General features: G+C 40.8%; 1 protein-coding gene across 2 annotated transcripts in view; it reads right to left on the reverse strand.

Annotated features, from left to right (window-relative positions):
• Positions 1-8239, reverse strand: part of LOC128684529 (mitochondrial glutathione transporter SLC25A40) — a 40671-nt gene extending 32432 nt beyond the window's left edge. For both annotated transcript variants that reach the window (XM_070096498.1, XM_070096493.1), the window contains exons 1-3: positions 8005-8239; positions 5987-6174; positions 4767-5046 (exon numbers count right to left, since the gene is read on the reverse strand). In XM_070096498.1, coding sequence (XP_069952599.1) covers positions 4767-5046; positions 5987-6174; positions 8005-8074 — 538 coding nt within the window. In that variant the 5' untranslated portion in view covers positions 8075-8239. The remainder of the gene's footprint in view (positions 1-4766; positions 5047-5986; positions 6175-8004) is intronic.
• Between the last annotated feature and the right edge of the window lie 9261 nt (positions 8240-17500).

The raw sequence follows: 17500 nt of genomic DNA on the forward strand, positions 1-17500 counted from the left end.
CCATTTATTCCTCTCCACTGAAACTCTCCCACCCCCTTCAGCTTTGTTTCACTTAAAGCCAGGACATCCAGCTTCTTCTCATTCATAACATCCACAATCATCTCTTTCTTATCATCTGCACAACATCCACGCACATTCAGACTTCCCACTTTGACAATTTTCTTCTTCTTATTCTTTTTAGTAATCTTTACAGGAAAAGGGGTTACTAGCCCATTGTTCCCGGCATTTTAGTTGACTTTTACAACACGCATGGCTTACGGAGGAAAGATTCTTATTCCACTTCCCCATGGATATAAAAGGAAAATTAATAAGACCAAGAACTATTAAGATAAAATCAAAGAAAACTCAGATGAGTGTGTATAAATAAATGTGTACATGTATGTGTAGTGTGACCTAAGTGTAAGTAGAAGTAGCAAGACATGCCTGTAATCTTGCATATTTATGAGACAGACAAAAGACATCAGCAATCCTACCATCATGTAAAACAATCACAGGCTTTCGTTTTACACTCACTTGGCAGGACGGAAGTACCTCCCTGGGTGGGTGCTGTCTACCAACCTACAACCTATATATATATATATATATACAGTGGACCCCCGCATAGCGAACGCCTTGCATAGCGAACAATCCGCATAGCGAACGCTTTGTTCGCTAAAATTTTGCCCCGCATAGTGGACAAAAACCCACTCAGCGACCTTCGTCCGAGACGCGTCCAATGTGCGCCCTCAGCCAGCCTCACATGTGCCGCCCGTCCCATTGTTTACCAGCCAGCCTCCGCGGTAACATTCAAGCATACACTCGGAATATTTCGTATTATTACAGTGTTTTCGGTGCTGTTTGTGGAAAATAAGTGACCATGGGCCCCAAGAAAGCTTCTAGTGCCAACCCTACACCTCAAAGGGTAAGAATACCCATTGAAATGAAGAAAGAGATCATTGATAAGTATGAAAGTGGAGTACGTATCACCGACCTGGTCAGGTTGTACAAGAAACCAAAATCAACCATCGCTTCTATTGTGGGCAAGAAAACGGCAATCAAGGAAGCTGTTGTTGCCAAAGGTTTAACTGTGTTTTCGAAACAAAGATCGCAAGTGATGGAAGATGTTGAGAGACTCTTATTGGTGTGGATAAATGAAAAACAGCTAGCAGGAGATAGCGTCTCTCAAGCGATCATATGTGAAAAGGCTAGGAAGTTGCATGACGATTTAATTAAAAAAATGCCTGCAACTAGTGATGATGTGAGTGAATTTAAGGCCAGCAAAGGTTGGTTTGAGAGATTTAAGAAGCGTAGTGGCATCCATAGTGTGATACGGTATGGTGAGGCTGCCAGTTCGGACCACAAAGCGGCTGAAAAATATGAGCATGAATTCAAGGAGTACATAGAAACTGAAGGACTGGAACCTGAACAAGTGTTTAATTGTGATGAAACAGGCCTGTTCTGGAAGAAAATGCCAAGCAGGACCTACATTACTCAGGAGGAAAAGGCACTCCCAGGACATAAGCCTATGAAAGACAGGCTTACTTTGTTGATGTGTGCCAATGCTAGTGGTGATTGCAAAGTTAAGCCTTTATTAGTGTATCACTCTGAAACTCCCAGAGCGTTCAGGCAAAAGAATGTCCTCAAGGATAATTTGTGTGTGCTGTGGAGGGCAAACAGTAAGGCATGGGTCACTAGGGAATTTTTCTATAACTGGTTACACCATGCATTTGCCCCCAATGTGAAAGATTACCTAACTGAAAAGAAATTAGACCTTAAGTGCCTCCTGGTGTTAGACAATGCCCCTGGTCATCCTACAGACGTGGCAGAGCGACTTTATGGGGACAAGAGCTTCATTAAGGTGAAGTTTTTGCCTCCTAATACCACTCCTCTCCTGCAGCCCATGGACCAGCAGGTCATTTCCAACTTCAAGAAACTGTACACAAAAGCTCTGTTTCAAAAGTGCTTTGAAGTGACCACAGACACTCGATTGACTCTAAAAGAGTTTTGGAAGGATCACTTTAATATCCTCAATTGTGTAAACCTTATAGGTAAGGCTTGGGAGGGAGTGACTAAGAGAACCTTGAACTCTGCTTGGAAGAAACTGTGGCCAGAATGTGTAGACAAAAGGGATTTTGAAGGGTTTGAGGCTAACCCTGAGAGGAGTAGTATACCAGTTGAGGAATCAATTGTGGAATTGGGGAAGTCCTTGGGGTTGGAGGTTAGTGGGGAGGATGTGGAAGAGTTGGTGGAGGAGGACAATGAAGAACTAACCACTGATGAGCTGATAGATCAACTTCAAGAGCAAGAGGCCAGACCTGGGGAAACTGGTTCAAAGGAGGGGAGAGAGAAATTGAAGGAATTGCCTACTTCAAAGATTAAGGAAATGTGTGCAAAATGGCTTGAAGTGCAAACCTTTTTTGATGAAAATCACCCTCACACAGCTATTGCAAGCCGTGCTGGTGACTGTTACAATGACACTGTTGTGAACCACTTTAGACAAATCATAAAGGAACGAGAGGTACAGGCCACTATGGACAGATATGTTGTGCGAAAGAAGTCCAGTGACTCTGAAGCTGGTCCTAGTGGCATTAAAAGAAGAAGGGAAGTAACCCCAGAAAAGGACTTGCTACCTCAACTCCTAATGGAAGGGGATTCCCCTTCTAAACACTAACACTCTCTCTCCCCTCCTCCCATCCCATCAATCATCACCAGATTTTCAATAAAAGTAAGTGTCATGTAATTGTGCATGCCTTTTTCAGTTTGTGTGTACTAAAATTAACATTTTTTTGTTGTAAAAAAAATTTTTTTTCATACTTTTGGGTGTCTTGCACGGATTAATTTTATTTCCATTATTTCTTATGGGGAAAATTAATTCGCATAGCGAACATTTTGCGGGGGTCCACTGTATATATATATATATATATATATATATATATATATATATATATATATATATATATATATATATATATATATATATATATATTGGCAGTTTGGAGGGATATGTTGTGTATCTTTATATGTGTATGCTTCTAGACTGTTGTATTCTGAGCACCTCTGCAAAAACAGTGATAATGTGCGAGTGTGGTGAAAGTGTTGAATGATGATGAAAGTATTTTCTTTTTGGGGATTTTCTTTCTTTTTTGGGTCACCCTGCCTCGGTGGGAGACGGCCGACTTGTTGAAAAAAAAAAAAAAAATATATATCATTTTGGGATTCATCTTAACATAACTGAAATTGTTACAGTTTTCTTTTTAAAATTTTGCTTTAAAAAGGCAATGCAGTGCAAAAGATTATTTCTATCTATTCAAGGCTTTATCAGAGCAGATGTGAATTTATATTGTACAATTTTTAACAACACAGAAATATAGATACAACTGCAATAATAAATTATTTTAATCTTTGTTGCCATATGTAAAGAGCAGCTGAAAAAAAGAAAATGGAACAAATTACATTACGTATTTTCATTCAATATTATAAATACCTATTTTAACAACACATCAAGCCCAGTAGTATGAGGAGATTGTTTTTTGTTTTAAGGTTTTATTACTCTAATTTAAGACAGATCACTGCTCCAAACCTTTTGAGAAACAGTGTAGGGAAATCTGCATGCAACAACCAAATGTAAATCATATAATGATGTACATTTGCATGTCGGTTTAGAAAGACACGTAAGCAAACAGTATGACATATTTATTAGAAAACGTTTCGGTCCTGGGACCTTTATCACTTCTAACATACAGAGGTAGAAAGACATTATATATATAGGCGGAGAGTGAGGTGTGAGTGACGCATGGTGACCTGAAGAATGTCATGTTGGGATGAGGAAGGGTATTATTATTATTATTATAATCAAGGGGAAGCGCTAAACCCGGAGGATTATACAGCGCCTGGGAGGGATGTGGAAGGCATTCAGGCTTAATTCGGGGAACTGGAGCACAGATCCAGTTCCCTAAATCAAGAGCCCCTCACCAACATCAAGGAACCTTCCTTGAGGGGATGAGGAAGGGTAGACGATGAAATCATGTGACTCCTGTGTTGTTGGGTTGGTGGTGTTTAAGTATCATGTATGCCAATGTTTTTGAAATTTTGTAGTTTCCAGTGTTGGGTTCTAGTGTCGGTGACGGCGATTAGTGAGGCTTCTAGGCACCGTCAGCGTCTGGGTTCTGGTTCGGTGAGAACGAGTTGTGCCTCATTCCAGTTCATCAAATGCCCCATGGAGTCTCTGTGGAGGACACAGGCGTACCTTACATCGTCTCTGTTAGAGGCATTTAGATGCTCATTCAGGCGGACTGCAAAATCTCTGCCTGTCTCACCTACGTATCTCTTGGGACAGAATCCACAGGGGATAGTGTAGACACATGCTGTAGAAGTTAGAGGCGTGGGGCTGCGTTTCGTAGTGAGGTCTTTGATAGATGATGTGTTTACGATGACATTCTTCAGGTCACCATGCGTCTCTCACACCTCACTCTTTACCTACATATATATAATGTCTTTTGTACCTCTGTATGTTAGAAGTGATCAAGGTCCCAGGACCGAAACGTTTTCTAATAAATGTGTCATAGTGTTTGCTTACGTGTCTTTCGAAACCAACTTGTCAGTATTTATTACCAAGGTTTATACCACATTTGCATGTAACATTATGCCAAGTTAAAGTTCTTGAAAGCAAAGTAATCAACAGGAATGAATGCTGTAAATACCCTTGCATATATAGAACTATTAAAAGAAGCTTATGCTTATTATTTTACTGGCAAGTAAAACATCAGGGAAAAACCTCCCCCACTAACCTTTATACGAGATACTTTTTGCTTGCATCTTTGTCCGTACAAGTTCAAACGGTGATACAACAGTGACAGACCAAATTCTTGCTAAGCCTCCTGCTAGGCCTCCTGCCCAAGGAGGAGGGTCTTGCCCATCACCAGATAAATACTTGAGAGAAGCTTCACGAAGCTGTTCATAAGTTGTGAAGTATATAACAGTATTAGGTATAGCGACCACTAGTGTAGGAGGTAGTCCGGACCAGAGTGATTGAATGCCTTCTTGTCTAGAGATCTTAAGAAAAGCATCCTGAAAAGATAAAGTTAAAATCATAAAGTGTATGAAAAAGTAAAAGAAAATGAGCCTTATGTGTCTGAGAGTGCAAGATCTAAGAGCAACAATACTGATGAAAGAACAACTGTAGAAAGAAATGGGGTGTGAAGGTTTTAAGAAAATTGTGGACAAGAATAAAATTAGATGATAATAGATTACTGTTAGTATTTATACATCTGGGTGTGAAAACAATGCTTTGAGGCATTAAGCTAATTTTTTGGAAAATTTTAGACATGGTGTAAATAACTGGAGGTACTTGGTACAGTTTTGCTAAAAAAAAAAAATGATAGTACAAAAAATTCAATAAATATAAAAGGTATGAAAAATTGCTATCCACATCATGATTATACATTCTGTAAATGCAGACCACAAGGAGAGATTAAATTTACAGGATAAGTAACAAATTAATATTTGTACACATAAATGAGAGTTAAATGTAAGTACTGAGTGATTTAAACAATAATATTCATAAAATAAAGTAAACCCAGGAGGACCATGCCAAAAATGCTAGAATAAAAAACTATACCATAGATACCAGAAGTGAAGAGCAATCGTAAGGCAAGCCAAGCAAGATAGGCCAAGCATGAAATTATTAAATTTTATTATTATTATTTGCAGGAAGTGCTATACCAGTAGGATTTATACAGTGCCTAAGGAAAAGAAAGACAATCAGGTTCAATCCAAGGAAAGGCAGGAAAAGTCAAATTGTTTTGATCAAGAGCCCCTCACAAGCATCAAGGAGCTTTCCCTGAGGGGATGGATTGATCATAGACTACAAAATACAGTAAATAAAGAACAATAGATAGCATTTGCATTTAAGATGACAGATTTGTTGGATATAATAAACTGAGTATTTTCTTTATAAACTATATTGTTTATATCAGCAGATAAGTGAAAGCAATAAAATATTAATTACCACTGTTCCATTAAGCTGCACTGGAACCGGGCGATTATACCATGGATCACACTCACGCTGTGTACATACTGATTCTGCACATTTACAAATATGATCCATCAAACCATTGCAGTACAGAAAGCATGTCCGGCTAAGTTCTGCTCTCTGTTGAGCTTGTAATCGCACCTTCACAACATCAAATGGTGTCACTGAAAAAAGAAGACTACTAAGCCCATTACAAAATTCATAGTACAGTATACATTCATTTACCTGTCTACTCACCAGTGTACATTTATTTATATAAGAACCAGTCAACTATATGTAATTGTACCTAAATCAACTTACTGATACCAGCCAATGTGTGGTGTGATTAGTATATTGCAGGAATTAGAAGAGAGTGTGGGGTTACCAATGGTATAATTCTGAGGGTTGAGAAGGGGTTTACCTGGAGCTTACCTGGAGAAGGTTTCAGGGGTCAACGCCCCCACGGCTCGGTCTGAGACAAGGCCTCATGGTGGATCAGGGTCTGATCAACCAAGCTGTTACAACATTTAGAGGATGGAGCAAAATAGAATGACCAGAAGTGGCCTTCTGTTGTGCCTAACAATATTTTATTACATGTAAACTATATTACCTGTACACTGCAGAAAAGCTGATAAATTACACATGTGCAACACTTGGGTGTCTTTATTGAGGAAAAGTTCCTCCACACAGTGACTGTATCAGTTACTGTGCAAGTAAGTTTATTCAGGTATACACAAATACAGCTACATAGATTATCGTACATAGCAGCATATGTGTAGAGAACCTAGGATAACCCAAAAAAGTCAGACAGAGTGACTTATTTCCATTGGGGTCCTTCTACCTTATTATAATAATATAAAGGTTATAATATTTTCTTATTATTCTATAATGAAGATAACATCTTATTATCATACTAAAATGACTGTCTACTACACGAGGGTCATTAAGACTATCTACAATATGAGGGTCATTACTAGGAATAAGGTAAAATTACACGTATGTTAGCTAAAAAATAAAAAATCATTCCCCTCCTTTTCTGTGGCTACATTCATCAGACACCTTTTGGCTCTCTTCTGGAACTGGTTCATGCTATGACTGGCTTTGACATGTGCTGGCAGTCTGTTCCATTCCTTTATTGCTGTACAATAAAAGGTGTTTGAAGCCACTAACTGTGGGTACTACAAAGTTGTGCTCTCTCCCCCTAGTACTATGATTGCTTTGGTTCCCAACGTTGACAAAATTGACAGCAAGTTATTCTGGACACTGTTTGTGAACAATTTTATAAACATGATTTAGCTTGAGTTATTTTATTCTGTCTTCAACATTCAGCATATCCAACTGCTGTAAGAAGAATGGTGAAGATCAGAAGGAGTTTGAGGTAATCAGTACCTCGCCTGGAGTCAATGTCATCAGTCCATCAATCTTGAAAAAAATACAGCACATGGACTGATTATATCGACTCCAGGCTGAGGACTGAGCACCTCAAACTCCTCCTGATTTTCACCATTCCTCTGTTTAGAACTGATGAAGTTATTGTATGGTGAAACATTTTCTCAATAAGGCTGCCCAAGTGTAGTAAATGTGTCTAATTTATCAACTTGTCGGTTCTTATCTTTTCTTATCTTCTGAGAACCATTTATCTACACTGCAGAAAATAAATAAATTATTTGTATTTGTATTCGTATCTTACGTTACTGATCCTCAAGATTAATAATCTCAATAAAATCTTCATGTGCTAATACTACATTTATCTTACATTATTATGTATACCATGTACATGTACTTGTAGTAAATAATTATATACAGTAATTATTTATTTACGTACAGGTACACATAAGCAGAATTATCACACTTAGTAACACGTGCAAATTACCTACAATAATACACTTCTCGGTGTGTATAGATATACATAGTGTATATAGACATATTTCTCGTGTATATACACTGAAACATAGTATATATACTCATTTGTTGTTTTAAAAACAAAGACCTCATGGTCTGGTTTCACTACTTACTGAATAATGCTGTGATTACAGCGCCTGTGCATGATGACATCATCTGGTGAATGGGCTGCAGGTCAGACATTGTCAGATGCTATTTGTCCTCGTTAGTAAAGTTAACCACAGTAGAAGAGTGTGAGATGAAGACACTCGACATACAGCCATGTCATTCCTAGCATCCCATCACTCTTTGTTGTTGCTAGGTGCACTAAAGGCTTTCACTCTGTGAGTCGTTCTCTGAATCCTCTCTCTGTCCGGAGATACAAGATTTATTTATTTATTTATTTATTTATTAACAATTTGAGCATACATACAGAGGTACAAAAAAATATTTATTATGATAATAATATAATATCTTTATTTACTACAAGTATATGTACAAGTTTGTAGATGAATGGTTCAGAGAACCGACATGTTGATAAATTAGACACATGTGCAACTCTTGGGTATCTTTATTGAGGAAACGTTTCGCCACACAGTGGCTTCATCAGTCCATACAAAGGAGAATCTTGAAGAACAGGAGGAGAATGAATAGAATTCTATTCAAGATTGATGGACTGACCACATCGACTCAAGGTTGAGGGACTGATTACCTCATTCTCCTTCTGTTCTTCAAGATTCTCCTTTGTATGGACTGATGAAGCCACTGTGTGGCGAAACGTTTCCTCAATAAAGATACCCAAGAGTTGCACATGTGTCTAATTTATCTATATGTACAAGGTATACAGACCACAGCTGACATCAGTGACATACTACTATATAGAAAGCCGCTTGTTATGCAGAGCATTTCCCGCAAATTAGATCAGTTTTGTCCCAGGATGCCACCCACACCAGTCCACTAACACCCAGGTAAGATAAGATAAGATTTTGTTCGGATTTTTAACTCCGGAGGGTTAGCCACCCAGGATAACCCTTTGAAAGTCAGTGCGTCATCAAGGACTGTCTGTCTTATTTCCATTGTGGTCCTCAATCTTGTCCCCCAGGATGCCACCCACACCAATCGTTTAACACGCAGGTACCTGCTTGTTGAACAGGACAACAGGTGTAAAGAAACGTATCGAAAGGTTTCCACCCCACCGGGAATCGAACCCGGGACCTCCGTATGTGAAGCGAGAGCTTTGCCAACCAGGCCACGGGGTCCCCAATTATATACTGATGGGTGAACAGGGACAATAAGTGTCTTATGGAAACACATCCCGTACTGGAGGAGATTCGAACCCCGGACCTCAGTGTGTGAGCTGAGTGCGCTAGTGATCCAGCTACGTGACAACCAAATGTGCTTTGCGAATAAATTGTAATATATGAAACAGTAGTAATATCATTACGGGTGACAAAGACCCAAAGTGACCTCTGTACGGTAGCGTAGTCACGGGGAAAAGAAACTAATGTTGCTGAAGTCACCCCTGATGCAAATATGTATTCATCTTTTTCTTTTTAATAATAGTTAATTTTCACTGTTATTATATTGACCAGTGACCACGAAAGCATGATAGTTCAAGAAATTTCATATATACTGAAAATCATGTTTTGAAAACGATTTCTTTGATCTCTCGGCATCTTATGATTTTCCAACCTCTCCAAAGAAAAATTATTTATGGACTTCAAATTCTCAGTTTTAACAGAAGCCTCAGTCTGCCCCCAGGGCCCCAAAGCAGTCTTGTTCCGCCTTACAAATTTTCTCTTGAAAGCCCTGGGTAGAGGGGCAAGCCAGTGGAAGGCCTCGGTCACATGACCAAAAGCTCCAATGGCGGGTCATCATATGACAAAGACCAGTAATGTAACGAAACCCATCTAACCCAACCCGTTGTTGTTCACAATTTACATAAACGACATAGATGAGGGAATAAATAGCGACATAAGCAAATTTGCTGATGACACCAAAATAGGCCGTCCAATTCATTCTAATGAGGACACTGATGCAATGGTCGAAGTGGCAGATACAGTTTAATATTGACAAATGCAAAGTTCTAAATGTTGGACACATAAATAACCATGCCACATATAAACTAAATAATGTAGATCTTAATACTACTGAGGTTCAGACATGTATGCGCAGAGCCCCAGACCGACAAAATGAGATTAGTCACGAGGGAGCATTCACCAAATTCAACTTCAATAACAAAAACATAAAGTGGGACCAAGTAAACCAAGTCCTAACCGATATAAGCTGGGAAGATATACTAAGCAACACAGACCCCAACTTATGCCTAGAACAGATTAACTTGGTGGCACTCGATGTATGCACAAGACTTATTCCTCTAAGAAAAAGGAGGAGTAGATGTAAAATAGAAAGAGACAGGCGCTCTCTTTACAGGCGACGGAAAAGAATAACAGAGCGGCTAAAAGAGGTCAATCTATCTGAAATGCGTAGGGAGACACTGGTCAGAGAAATAGCAAACATCGAACTTAAGCTAAAGGAATCTTATAGGAGTCAGGAAACGCGGGAAGAACTAAAAGCCATAAATGAAATCGAAAGAAACCCAAAGTATTTCTTCTCCTATGCCAAATCAAAGTCGAGAACAACGTCCAGTATTGGGCCCTTACTTAAACAAGATGGGTCCTACACAGATGACAGCAAGGAAATGAGTGAGCTACTCAAGTCCCAATATGACTCAGTTTTTAGCAAGCCACTAACCAGACTGAGAGTCGAAGATCAAAATGAATTTTTATGAGAGAGCCACAGAATTTGGTTAACACAAGCCTATCTGATGTTATCCTGACGCCAAATGACTTCGAACAGGCGATAAATGACATGCCCATGCACTCTGCCCCAGGGCCAGACTCATGGAACTCCGTGTTCATCAAGAACTGCAAGAAGCCCCTATCACGAGCCTTTACCATCCTATGGAGAGGGAGCATGGACACGGGGGTCGTCCCACAGTTACTAAAAACAACAGACATAGCCCCACTCCACAAAGGGGGCAGTAAAGCAACAGCAAAGAACTACAGACCGATAGCACTAACATCCCATATCATAAAAATCTTTGAAAGAGTCCTAAGAAGCAAGATCACCACCCATCTAGAAACCCATCAGTTACACAACCCAGGGCAACATGGGTTTAGAACAGGTCGCTCCTGTCTGTCTCAACTATTGGATCACTACGACAAGGTCCTAGATGCACTAGAAGACAAAAAGAATGCAGATGTAATATATACAGACTTTGCAAAAGCCTTCGACAAGTGTGACCATGGCGTAATAGCGCACAAAATGCGTGCTAAAGGAATAACAGGAAAAGTCGGTCGATGGATCTATAATTTCCTCACTAACAGAACACAGAGAGTAGTAGTCAACAGAGTAAAGTCCGAGGCAGGCACGGTGAAAAGCTCTGTTCCACAAGGCACAGTACTCGCTCCCATCTTGTTCCTCATCCTCATATCTGACATAGACAAGGATGTCAGCCACAGCACCGTGTCTTCCTTTGCAGATGACACCCGAATCTGCATGACAGTGTCTTCCATTGCAGACACTGCAAGGCTCCAGGCGGACATCAACCAAATCTTTCAGTGGGCTGCAGAAAACAATATGAAGTTCAACGATGAGAAATTTCAATTACTCAGATATGGTAAACACGAGGAAATTAAATCTTCATCAGAGTACAAAACAAATTCTGGCCACAAAATAGGGCGAAACACCAACGTCAAAGACCTGGGAGTGATCATGTCGGAGGATCTCACCTTCAAGGACCATAACATTGTATCGATCGCATCTGCTAGAAAAATGACAGGATGGATAATGAGAACCTTCAAGACGAGGGATGCCAAGCCCATGATGACACTCTTCAGGTCACTTGTTCTATCTAAGCTGGAATATTGCTGCACACTAACAGCACCTTTCAAGGCAGGTGAAATTGCTGACCTAGAAAATGTACAGAGAACCTTCACGGCGCGCATAACGGAGATAAAACACCTCAATTAGGAGCGCTTGAGGTTCCTGAACCTGTATTCCCTGGAACGCAGGCGGGAGAGATACATGATTATATACACCTGGAAAATCCTAGAGGGACTAGTACCGAACTTGCACACGAAAATCACTCACTACGAAAGCAAAAGACTTGGCAGACGATGCAACATCCCCCCAATGAAAAGCAGGGGTGTCCATACAATAAGTGTCAGGGGCCCGAGACTGTTCAACTGCCTCCCAGCATACATAAGGGGGATTACCAACAGACCCCTGGCAGTCTTCAAGCTGGCACTGGACAAGCACCTAAAGTCGGTTCCTGATCAGCCGGGCTGTGGCTCGTACGTTTGTTTGCGTGCAGCCAGCAGTAACAGCCTGGTTGATCAGGCTCTGATCCACCAGGAGGCCTGGTCACAGACCGGGCCGCGGGGGCGTTGACCCCCGGAACTCTCTCCAGGTAAACTGATTGCGAAAAGGATTTAGAAGTTCTGGCTAACAAGTAATCTAAAACCAAGACAACAGTGCATAAGTGTTCGTAATAAAACTAATAGAATTGTTGGCTTCATATCTAGAAGTATAAATAATAGAAGTCCTCAGGTTGTTCTTCAACTCTATATATCCTTGGTTAGGCCTCATTTAGACTATGCTGCTCAGTTCTGGTCACCGTATTACAGAATGGATATAAATGTTCTGGAAAACGTACAAAGGAGGATGACAAAGATGATCCCATGTATCAGAAATCTTCCCTATGAGGATAGACTGAGGGCCCTGAATCTGCACTCTCTCGAAAGGCGTAGAATTAGGGGGGATATGATCGAGGTGTATAAATGGAAAGCAGAAATAAATAAAGGGGATGCAAATAGCGTGCTGAAAATTTCCAGCCAAGACAGGACTCGCAGCAATGGTTTCATGTTAGAAAAATTCAGATTCAGGAAGGATATAGGAAAGCACTGGTTTGGTAATAGAGTTGTGGATGAGTGGAACTAACTTCCGAGTACAGTTATTCAGGCTAAAACGTTGTGAAGTTTTAAAAATAGGTAAGATAAATGCATGAGTGGGTGTGGGTGGGTGTGTGTTGGACCTGACTAGCTTGTACTGCTGGGTCTGGTGCAGTGCTTCATCCTTGAGTGGAGGTGACCAGACTGGGTGGGTCATTGGGCTAATCCAGGGGGGGGTCATTGGGCTTGTCCGGGGAGGGGGCATGGACCTGCTCTGCATGGGTCAGTAGGCCTGTTGCAGTGTTCCTTCTTTCTTATGTTCTTATGTAATATAACCTTACTCCGCCATCGGTCTTTAACCACATCTGCTAAAGTCTTTATATACGTCTACGTCCTTACGTCCGCTACGTCATTTTTTAATTCGCTGTGATCCACCGCCCACGCTAAAAACGTATATTTTCGCTAATATCTTCCTACGTAGCAATTTGCACACGAAATAACTGATTAGTCCCCGGGGTAGATACCTTGTATCTATTGTAAAACATTCAATAATGTCTGATTTTCGCCGAGTAGTCTTCATTTATAAACCTATTTACTAACAGATACATTAGTGTTTGAAATATAGATTTATATTTTTTATTTCTTTCATGAGAATAAACAGGAACGGGAAGACTCGAGTCTTAATAAACTGTCATGAGTGTCTTTCATAGTATGTTATAAAGTGGGGAGATGGATCTTCAACTTCCTAACAAATCGAACACAAAGAGTAGTGGTCAACCGAGTTAAATCGGAGGCTGCCATAGTGAGCTCTGTTCCACAAGGCACAGTACTCGCCCCCATCTTATTCCTCATCCTTATATCAGACATAGACAGAGATATACATCACAGCACCGTATCATCCTTTGCGGATGATACTAGGATCTGCATGAGGCTGTCATCTGCTGAGGACGCGGTTAACCTCCAAGAAGATATAAACAAAGTTTTCCAGTGGGCAACGGTAAACAATATGATGTTCAATGAGGACAAATTCCAACTACTCCGTTATGGAAAACTGGAGGAGATAATAACTAGAACAAAGTATACTACAGACTCTAGCCATACAATAGAGCGGAAAAATAATGTAAGGGACCTGGGAATAGTAATGTCTGAGGATCTCATTTTCAAGGATCACAACAGTGCCACGATCGCACGTGCAAAGAAAATGATAGGATGGATAGTGAGAACGTTCAAAACGAGAGATGCCAAGCCAATGATGATCCTTTTCAAATCACTTGTTCTCTCTAGGCGGGAATACTGCTGTACATTAACATCTCCATTCAAAGCAGGTGAAATCGCAGATCTAGAGAGTGTACAGAGATCCTTTACTGCACGTATAAGTTCTGTCAAGCACCTTAACTACTGGGAACGCTTGGAAGCACTTGACTTGTACTCGTTGGAACGCAGGAGGGAGAGATATATCATAATCTGCACTTGGAAAATCCTGGAAGGAATGGTCCCAAATCTGCACACAGAAATCACTCCCTACGAAAGTAAAAGACTGGGCAAGCGATGCAAAATGTCCCAATAAAAAGTAGGGGCGCCATTGGTAAACTAAGGGAAAACACCATAAGTGTCCGGGGCCCAAGACCGTTCAACAGTCTCCCATCAAGCATTAGGGGAATTGCCAATAAACCCCTGGCTGCCTTCAAGAGAGAGCTGGACAGATACCTAAAGTCAGTGCCGGATCAGCCGGGCTGTGGCTCGTACGTTGGACTGCGTGCGGCCAGCAGTAACAGCCTAGTTGATCAGGCCCTGATCCATCGGGAGGCCTGGTCATGGACCGGGCCGCGGGGGCGCTGATCCCCGGAATAACCTCCAGGTAGTGCATCCTATGGGCTTTCTCAAGATTATTGTATATTTTGTAATACAGTGACTGGAAATAATGAATCTTGGAAAAATGAATACATAAGCAGCATAATGTGATCCTTTATTTACAACGTTTCGCCCACACAGTGGACTTTATCAAGTTACAGACAGATCTTAACAGTAATAGTAATCCTAAGGCTGACAATTACAATACAATAATAATAGCTCTATCAGAGCTCTCTCCAGGTAAACTCCAGGTATTATTATTATTATTATTATTATATTTGTCGGGAAGTACCTAATCCTTGGGTAGCACTGAAAATAGATGGGGAAAATATTTTTGTTAGTGAATTTGGGTTTGAGAAGAACGTGCCTAGTATGGGCCAGTAGGCTTGCTGTGTTCCTCCTTATGTTCTTATGTATGGTTCATATAGAACCTGGAGGATGATAGGCAATAAGGTTAGATCCAAGGAAGTGGAGAGTACATTCAATTTTCTGGATGCTCTGCAAAACCATGGGTTTTCTGCATCCATTCAAGTGTCACCCATTTTTGTATAAACAATGCATCACGTGGAAATAAACTTGGACTTCACAGGCGTCAAGGGATACTGTACCTGGGTCAGTGACCGACTTTCTCCAAAAGCCGTGCAAAAATCCACAGCGTGGAAAAATAAGCTGGGTACTTGGCACCGACCAATGTGCTCAACCGGCGAGAAATGAGAATAACGTAGGTTAAACATTTTGCAATGAGGACAAAACTCACAAGCCAATATTGGGTAGAACTTGCCACCGATGCTCAGAGCCAAGGAAATCCAGCACACTCAGCTCACACACTGAGGTCCGGAGTTCGAATCTCCTCCGGTACGGCTGAAAACGTTAGGGACGTGTTTCCATAAGACACCTACTGTCCCTGTTCACCCATCAGTTTAAAGGGTACCTGGGTGTTAGTCGACTGGTGTGGGTCGCATCCTGGGACAAAACTGACATAATCTGCGGGAAATGCTCAGCATAACAAGTGGATTTCTATACAGTAGTATGTAATTGATGTCAGCTATGGTCTGTATACCTTGTACATGTACTTGTAGTAAATAAAGATATTATTATATTATTATTATTATCATAGCCCTCCCTGCCAAGTGCCATGAGGGTACTATGCCCGGGTCACCCCTTCCTCCTGACCCACCGGTGACTAAGTTAATAAACTTACTTATTTACAGGTATACATAAATACAGTTACATAAATTATCATATATAGCAGCATATGTGTAATTACCTACGATAACCAAAAAAAAGTCAAAATGTGACACTGCACTGCTGTTACTATCCAAAACACACGGTGTGTTCCGTTGCTCAGTGACGAGAGCATGTTACCACAACCACAAGGTCCTGGGTTCGACTTTCAGTCCTGGTAATAATAATAATAATCTTTATTACTACAACTACATGTACAAGGTATACAGATATAGCTGACATCAATGGCATACTACTATATAGAAAGCCCTTGGTTATGCAGAGCATTTCGGACAAATTAGGTCAATTTTGTCCCAGGATGCCACCCACACCAGTCGACTAACATCCAGGTATCTATTTTACTGATAGGTGAACATGGGTAGCAGGTGCTTTAAGGAAACGCGTCCTAATGTTTCCACTCGTATCGGGGATCGAACCCCGGACCTCAGTGTGTGAGCTGAGTGTGCAACCAATCGAGCTACGGGATACCTGAAATTACACGTTTTGCTACTTATCTCCGATTTCTTTCAAGTTTGAATATAAATAGGCACTGTGTGAGTGTGCTTACACATGCCCCAGCACTTAAGATGGTTTTCTGACACATTTCAGACATGACGTATATACTATCCTGGTGGGGTGGCTAAAGCTCTCGCTTCACACGGCGAGGGTCCAAGTTCGATTCCCGGCGAGGGTAGAAACATTAGGCGTGTTTATTTACATCGGTTGTCTATGTTCACCCAGGGTCCCTGGGTGTTAGTGGACTGGTGTGGGTCGCATCCTGGGACAAAACTGACATAATTTGCGGGAAATGCTTTGCATAAGAAGCAGCTTTCTATATAGTAGTATGTCAGCTATGGCCTGTATACCTTATACATGTACTTGTACAAATGAAGATGTTATTATTATTATTACTGTTATTATTATTATTATTATTATTATTATTATTATTATTATTATTACTTTTATACTCTATTGCAGGATTTTTTCTCGTTATAACCCATCGTATAAACAGGACGTTTCCCTTTCTTATTTCATCACACAGGTAGTTTACTGTCATACTCCATCATACAGGATGGTTTTCCCGCTATACTCCAGCAGACTGAAGGGTTTTCTTCTTACAGTACATCAGAGAGAGAATGAGTAGGCAATGTGCAGGTGAGCAAGAGTGGGTATTTCTGATAACTTATCTCTGGTACACCACTAGTGCTAGAGTCCCTGTCCTTCAACCTCCCTCCCCCGACCCTCCTCTAGGTTAACTACCCTTCAAAAAGGGGATAAAAAAGGAGGTTTGACCTGATGTTTCTGAAAGGTTCTTGATCCAAGGATTTACAGCTACCCTTTCCTGCATCAAATGCAGTTTTTTTTTTCAAATGAATCCCACACCAGCTTGGCCCAGTGGTTAACGCACTGGCCTGTGAGTTTTAGGGCTCATTGACCATTGGTTCAAACCCCACCCGTTCCCTGATTTGTTTGCAGTCGTGTTATTGCGATTCCGTGAGTCACGTGTCTTACAACTTTAACCATAAGCGGGATTACCAATAGACTCCTGGCTGCCTTCAAGAGGGCGCTAGACAGCCACCTAAAGTCAGTACCTGACCAG

Source organism: Cherax quadricarinatus, chromosome 4, assembly GCF_038502225.1.
Source record: "Cherax quadricarinatus isolate ZL_2023a chromosome 4, ASM3850222v1, whole genome shotgun sequence".
NCBI classification, from domain to species: domain Eukaryota; kingdom Metazoa; phylum Arthropoda; class Malacostraca; order Decapoda; family Parastacidae; genus Cherax; species Cherax quadricarinatus.